Source organism: Microtus ochrogaster, linkage group LG2, assembly GCF_000317375.1.
Source record: "Microtus ochrogaster isolate Prairie Vole_2 linkage group LG2, MicOch1.0, whole genome shotgun sequence".
NCBI classification, from domain to species: domain Eukaryota; kingdom Metazoa; phylum Chordata; class Mammalia; order Rodentia; family Cricetidae; genus Microtus; species Microtus ochrogaster.
Window position 1 is genome coordinate 8,704,348 of NC_022028.1, and position 7,435 is coordinate 8,711,782.

At 45.9% G+C, this 7,435-nt stretch overlaps 1 protein-coding gene across 1 annotated transcript in view; it reads right to left on the reverse strand.

Annotated features, from left to right (window-relative positions):
- Positions 1-7,435, reverse strand: part of Spats1 (spermatogenesis associated serine rich 1) — a 26,118-nt gene that overhangs the window by 8,745 nt on the left and 9,938 nt on the right. The window contains exons 4-5 of the mRNA XM_013350981.2: positions 6,563-6,717; positions 3,625-3,786 (exon numbers count right to left, since the gene is read on the reverse strand). Coding sequence (XP_013206435.2) covers positions 3,625-3,786; positions 6,563-6,717 — 317 coding nt within the window. The remainder of the gene's footprint in view (positions 1-3,624; positions 3,787-6,562; positions 6,718-7,435) is intronic.

The window sequence follows — 7,435 nt, forward strand, 5'->3', positions numbered from 1 at the left end:
GGAAGGGGAGTGTCGTGAAATACCCTCCCCTGTGTGTGGCAGGGGAGTGTCGTAAAATACCCTCCCCTGTGTGTGGCAGGGCTGTCGCACACATGCACACACAGCATCTGTGCAAGATTTGCACAAGGTCAAGCCAATTAAATTTCACATAGATTGGGGGCAGCCTCTGAGGCCATAGAGCTGAGAATCTGTTAGCAGTTGATAGCTGCACGGGGAGGGAGAGTCATCTTTATTGAAGAGTATGGGCCCAGAAGATTCTCCCCATTCGTGGATGACCTCACATAACCTTCAACTTCAGCCCCAGTTGAAGGTTAAAAAGAAATAACTAGATTTTTTTTTTTTTTTTTTTTTTTGGTTTTCAAGACAGAGTTTCTCTGTATAGTCCTAGCTGTCCTGAACTCACTCATAGACAAGGCTGGCCTTGAACTCACAGAGATCCACCTGCTTCTGCCTCCCAAATGCTGGGATTAAGGGCGTGTGCCACCACCATCCAACCTAAATTTTTAAAAAAATAAATAAAAAATAAGGTTAGGAGGAAGATGTGATGGGGGAGGTCCAAGAGGATGGGAGATGGGGAGTGAGGTGGGGGTATGATCAAGATAAACTTTGTGCATGTGTGAAATTTTCATAATAAATAAAACTTTATAAACACAAACATGGAGGACTAGGAATATAGTTCACTTGGCTAGCATATATAAGGCCCTAGGTTCAATTCCCAGCACACAAAAAAAAAAATGAAAAGAAATCTGGCACATGCCTTTAAGCCCAGCTCAGAGGCAGAGGCAGGCAAATCTCTGTGAGTTCAAGGCCAGCCTGGTCTACAGAGTGAGTTCTAGAACAGCCAGGGCTACACAGAGAAACCCTGTCTTAAAAAAAAGAAAGAAAAGTGTTCTATCATTATAGATTATAAAACATACACAAGCTAGGGACTGGTAGCACATGCCTTTAATCTGAGCACTTGAGAGACAGAGGCAAGCTGATCTCTGAGTTCAAGGCCAGCCTGGTTGGTCTACAGAGTGAGTTCTAGGACAGCCGGGGCCACACAGAGAAATCCTATCAAAAAAAAAAAAAACCTATACATATTTCCTTGGTGGGTTTTTTGTTTGTTTGTTTATTTGTTTGTTTGTTTGTTCCATTGGTTGGACATGCAAGGTGTGTAACTTTTAATTTTTTATTATTTTATTCTTTTATGTATATGAGTGTTTTGTCTACATGTCTGTCTGTGTACCATGTGTGTGCAATGCTTTCAGAGGCCATAAGAGTGTCAGATGCTCTGAGACTATGGTTACAGATGACTGTGATCCCAACTTCATATACTAACTTTCTCTTTAAACACACACACACAATGGGATCTAATTTATGCTTCTAACTCCTGAGCCTGGGGCTGGCCCTGGAGTGTGGTTGGCATACCCACTGTCACTCCATTGAAGAAAACTGATTTCCCCTCTCCCAGAAGCTTCTTGGCTAAGGGTAGGGCTTGTGCCCACTCCCCTATTTCTGTATTGTCTGGCCTGAGTCTATGTAGGCCGTGTGTGTGCTGTCTAGTCTGTAAATTAATATTCCCTTCTGCCCTGTTATGTCAAGAAAATGCTGCCTTTCTGGAGCCATCCACCACCTCTGGCTCTTCATCTTCCTGGCCCTTTCCCCTGAGCCTCGAGAGGAGGAGTATGATGGAGGCGTCCCACTTAGGCCTGAGCACTGCAGTGTTCAGTGCTCTGCGCTGTCCAGCTGTGGTCTGTGTGCTAATTCCTGTGTACTTCACAAATGTCTCTGATGAGGACTGAGCCACGGTGTGAGCTTAAGTTCTGGGCGGAACTCTGAACTCATTGGGACAGGGCTTCATGTAGTCCAGGCTGCCCTTGAGCTCACTATGTAGCTAAGGATAGCCTCTAACACCTGATCCCCCTGAGGCCATCTCCCACCTGCTGAGATTACAGATGTGTGCTGTCACATCTCACGTGTGCAGGGGATGGAGCCAGGCTGTGCCATGCTAGGCAAGTACGCTACCGACTGAGCACCATTTTATTCTATGATTTATATTTTTAAAACTAAAAACAGAAAAGTGGTTATCGGTAGGTATTGAACTTGCTAAGCTTGTTAACTTCGTTACGTTCTGTTCACTTATTATGGTGGTCCTTGTGTGTAACACTCTCACTTCCACACTAGATAACAAAGAGAGTGAAATATTTGAGCGAGGAGAAGGAAATTGTGTACATTCTGTATCTCGATTAAATGTCATGCACTTCCCTTTCTACATGTATTGGGGTATGTAGTATATGTACATACATGTTTGTGTGTGTGCACACGTGCACATGGGTGTGCAATGTGCATGTGTGATCTTACACGCCAAAGGTCAATGCTAGATGTTTTCCTCGATTGCTCTCTACCTTATTTTTTGACTCAGTCTCTCACTGAACTCATGTGGCTAAAGGCTGGCCAGTGAGCTCCAAGTATCGGCCTGTTTCAGCTTCCCCAGTTCCAGGGTTACGGGGATGACCACTGCTCCTGGCTCTTGTGTAGGTGCTGGGGATCTGAACTCAGGTCCTTATGCTTGGGCAGAAGCCCATCTCCCTAGCCTGCACTTCCTCTGATTGTTTTTTAATTTTCATCTGTGTGAATGTTTTGCCAGCAGGTATGTCTGTGTACTACATGTGTGTCTGGTGGCCACAGAGACCAGAGAGGGCATCGAATCCCCCTAGGACTGGAATTACAGGCAGCTGTGAGCCACCTTATGGTGCTGGAAATAGAACCAGGTCCTCTGCGAGAGCAGCTCCTAACTACTGAGCTGTCTCTGCAGCCCTTCATCTCCTCTTGATGAATAGGGAGTTTAGGATCTGGGCAAGGCATGGGACTCTATAAGGATCCCACATCGGAGGCCATGCTTGCGGCTTCTCTGGGATGGCTCTTTATCCAGATAAATCCAAGCCTCAATCTGAAAGTCCATTTGTCCTTTACATGAGTTTTACAAGAGAAGTTGCTAGTTATTTCTCTTTGCACAGCTTCTACAAAAACCTTATTCATCACTGAGGCGTTGGCTGCCTCCTCCTACATGGGTATTTCTATAAGAAAGTGCCATAAATGGCCCTCTGGTGCTCAGCAACCTCTTAGGATCTCTCGAGAAGTCTATTCTGAGTGAGTTGGGGCAGAGAACTCACCAGGTTACAAACCAAGGTGACACATGGATTTAGATATGGTATGTGTGTACCATTTCACCTTAGTTGCCTTTAATTAAATCAAAAATAATGCTGTATACTTCATGCCAAGGCTTACTTTAAATGTACATGACAGGTAGCATCTAACTGAAACGTCCCTGATTTTCTTCGGACTTAAAAGAGGCTTCTACTCTAATGATGTGAAATGACTCACTTGGTGACTTAAATGTCACATTAGCATTTTCTGAGAGCTGGAGAAAGACGTAAGTGTGGATCGGCGTGCATTCCAAGCCCTTCATCAAAAGTTGTCGCCTGTGCACTGGACTCCCTGCCTTCCTGTCTTCCTGACTACTCTGTGGGCAACAGGGTGACCCTGCAGAGCTGTCCCCAGGCAAAGAAAGCAGAGCCCATGGAGCCACAACTAAGGGCTTCAGTTTGTGTGTTTCATCTTTGATGGAACGAGACACATTACCATACTTCTTCTTCCCGAGGCTCTTGTCCAGGGTCCTCTCGGCCTCAGACCTCCTGTTGCCCCGGAAGACCCCACTGAAGAAGCACTGCTTTCCAACGTGGTAGGTGTGGAGATTGCTGCTAAACCTCGGATAAAATGTCCACTCAGGACGCTGCCCATCTTCTGCAAGACATCAGAAACATTCCCGTTAGCCCTGCTCCCTGCCCACTGCCCACAAGACAATGAGATGACAAGATGTAAAAACTCCCGGGTTGTTTGTCCTCCAGCCTTCTCACACATGCACTGGCAAAAACATGTGTAAGCGTGTTCGTATGCAAACATGTATGTTTGCCACAGGCATGCAGTGTGCACAGAGGCCAGAGGGCCTGGGATCTTCCTGGAACTGGAGTTACAGGCAGTTGTCAGCCACCATGTGAGTGTCAGGAACCAAATCCAGGTCCTCTCACTGTTAACCACTGGGCCATCTCTCTGGTCCTCATACTCTTTTGGCTGTTAGAGACAATATCACTATGTAGTCCAGGCTGACTTGAAGTCTTTTGTGGGATCTGTGTGTGTGTCTGTGTGTGCACGTGTATGTTCATGTAGGTAGACGTGTGGGTGTAGGTGGGTGTTTATGTGCAAGAGGTCAACACCAATGTCTTCCTCAGTTGCTTTTTGTATTTGTTTTTGCTTTTATTTGTATGGGTGTTTTGCCTGTTTGTATGTCTGTGTACCACGTGCATGCCTGGTGCCCATGGAAGTCAGAGAAGGGCATTGATTCTCCTGGAACTGGAGTTAGAGATGTTGGCCACCATGTGGGTCCTGGGGATTGAACCTAGGTCCTCTGGAAGAGCTAACCATGAACATTTTTAACAGCCAAGCCATCTCTGTAGCCTTTTCCATCTTACTTTTTGAAACAGGTCTCTCTCTGGATAGAACTTACTACCCATTTGACTAACTGGAACCTTCTTACCCTGGCCTTCCTGCTGGGATTACAGGCACAGGCTCTCACGCTCAGCTTTTTTACATGGGTGCTGGGCCTCACGCTTGTGTGGCAAGCACCTTGCCACCTTCTCAGCACCCTCAGCCCTCCAGCCCACCCCACCCCAATGAAGGAAGTGCATTACTGGGGGTTATGACTTTGTCCTGCTTCCTGTCTCCACCCCACTGCTTCCTATGTCTGGGTGAAATGTGACCTCCCTGCCTCCAGCTCCTTGCCTCTCCCATCATGCTCTTTTCCCACCATTCTGGAGTCTGTCCCCCTGGAACTGTAAGCTAGGATAAATCTTTCTCCCTTAGTTGTTTTGGGTTATGGTATTTTATTATAGCAACGAAACATAACTAATCCTGGGGATAGAGAGATGGCTCAGTGGTTAGTAGCACTAACTGCTCTTCAAGAGGACCCAGGTTCAGTTCTTGGCACCCACATGATGGCCTACAACCATCTGTAACCCCAGTTCCAGGGAATCTGATGCCTGCTTCTGGCTTCCATGGGTACCAGACAGAGACCAGGTGCTCACACATCCATGCAAACAAACACTCACATACATAAAATAATAACTCTTTTAGGAAAAGAACTAAAACAGTCACATGACCTAAAGCATTGCTGCAGGAAGAGGTCTGTGATCTATGCAGCCATTGAGGGAAAATACATTGTGTACTACAACTCAGTTATTCTATGTCTGTCACTTGATGACGTTGTTCTTCTCTGAACACCACAGTGTGCTTGCACAGACCTACACAAAGAGGTCGGTGTCAGCTTGATGGAGTCCGGAGTCACCTAGGAGACACATCTCTGAGCATGTCTGTGGGAGTTTCGGGATTGAGTTAGCTGAGGTAGGAAGGCTGGGGTGTGGACTGAATCCTGGGTTGAGTGAAAAGAGAAAAAAGCTGAGCGCCAGCCATTGCCACCACCACCCTTTCCTTCCTGACTGGACACAGTGTGAGCAGCTGCCTCCCACTCCTGCCGCTGCCACGTGGGCTGCTGAGTCAAAATGAACCCTTCTTTGTGAAGTTGCTTCTTCACAGGTGTGAAAAGTAATTGGTGCAGTTGTTCACTCCATGTGGTTTCTTGACGCTATCAAGAGATGTCCTAAACACAATGTGTGAGACCGCAGTACAGCCAAGCATACTGTTGGATGGTTAACTGTGTATTTCGTGCGCACGTGCACGCATACACGTGGTTTGCATCACCGTGGCGCGGGCCCAGAGGACAAGCGACTTCTAGGAGTCAGTTCTTTCCTTCCACCATGTGCATCCTGGGGGTCAAAACTCAGACTTAGGCACAAGGGCCTTTGCCTGCTAAACTGCCTTGTCCAGCTCCCTTCACTTCTTGTAATAAGTAGAGAGAGTATGCTTTGTAGTGATGGTATAGTGTAGTACACTAATATCTAGAGCAGTGGGATAGTGACTTATCATTATCAGATATGATGCGCGTGCTACGCTTTTCTATAACTGGCCACCAGCGTCGCCACAGCCACAGCGACGTGTGTGTTACGACATTAGCAAAGTTATGACATCACAGTCAGTGGGGAGGCTTTCACCACGTCATGTTTCGGTTGAACCACTGTCATATATGCAGGCCACTGTTGGTCAAAGCTGCATTATATAACATATGACTGCTTTTCTATGTATTTATGTACATACATACACAGGTGTACATATTTCAAAATTCAGCTCTTCACAGCTGTGGGGAAGAATATTGTTGGAGAATACTGAGTAAGAGGGTTTATGTCTATACACTTCTATGCTGTTTGATATCTTTTATGGCACTTATACTGGGCCTTTCATTTATGAAAACCATATGGCCACAAAGCCATCATGAGGACCCAAGAGGAAGCATACCAAATGTCTGACACTGGGCAAGGGAGGTCTTCCGGGACTTGGCCCATAATAGGACAGATTTCTGAAAAGGCCCCAGGAGCAGAGGCCTTTGGAGGAAAACCCAGGGTCTACTCACTTGTCTGTGACTTAAGCAGGCTGAGTTCCTCAGGGTATTTTTCCTTCTGGAACACAGGCAGTGAAACTTGAGAGGAGCGACTAGGCCATGCGGAGGAAGAGGAGGAGGAGGAGGAGGAGGAAGAGGAAGACTTCTGACCCATCTCCGCCACTGTGCTGGAAGGCAAGTGGCAGGCTTATATTCACCTCCGTGCTCAAACTGGCAATCACACTGATCGTGAACTATCAGTACATGCGTTCTCAGCAACTGGACTAGCCTCGCTTTCTATAAAGTCCCTATAAAGTTTCTATAAAGGGTGTATTTTACTGACTCACAACTTGAAGGTACTAAAACTTACTCAAAAGATCCATGCTTTAAAACAATCAAGTTAGCTGGGCAGTAGTGGTGCATGCCTTCAATCTCAGAGGCAGGCGAATCTCTGTGAGTTCAAAGCCAGACTGGTCTACAGAGTGAGTTCCAGAACAGTCAAAGCTACACAAAGAGAAAACATGTCTTGAGGAAAAAAAAAAAAAAGGTTAGCCAGGCAGTGGTGGTGCACGTCTTTAATTCCCACACTGGCAGAAGCAGGTGCATCTCTGAGTTAAAGACCAGCCTGGTCTACAGAGTGAGCTCCAGAACAGCTAGGGATAAACAGAGAAACCCTGTCTTGAAAAAAATAGATAGATAGATAGATAGATAGATAGATAGATAGATAGATAGATAATAGGTAGGTAGGTAGATAGATAGATAGATAGATAGATAGATAGATAGATAGATGATAGGTAAGTAGGTAGATTGATAGATGATAGATAGGTAGATAGATAGATAGATAGATAGATAGATAGATAGATAGATAGATGATAGGTAGGTAGGTAGATAGATAGATGATAGATA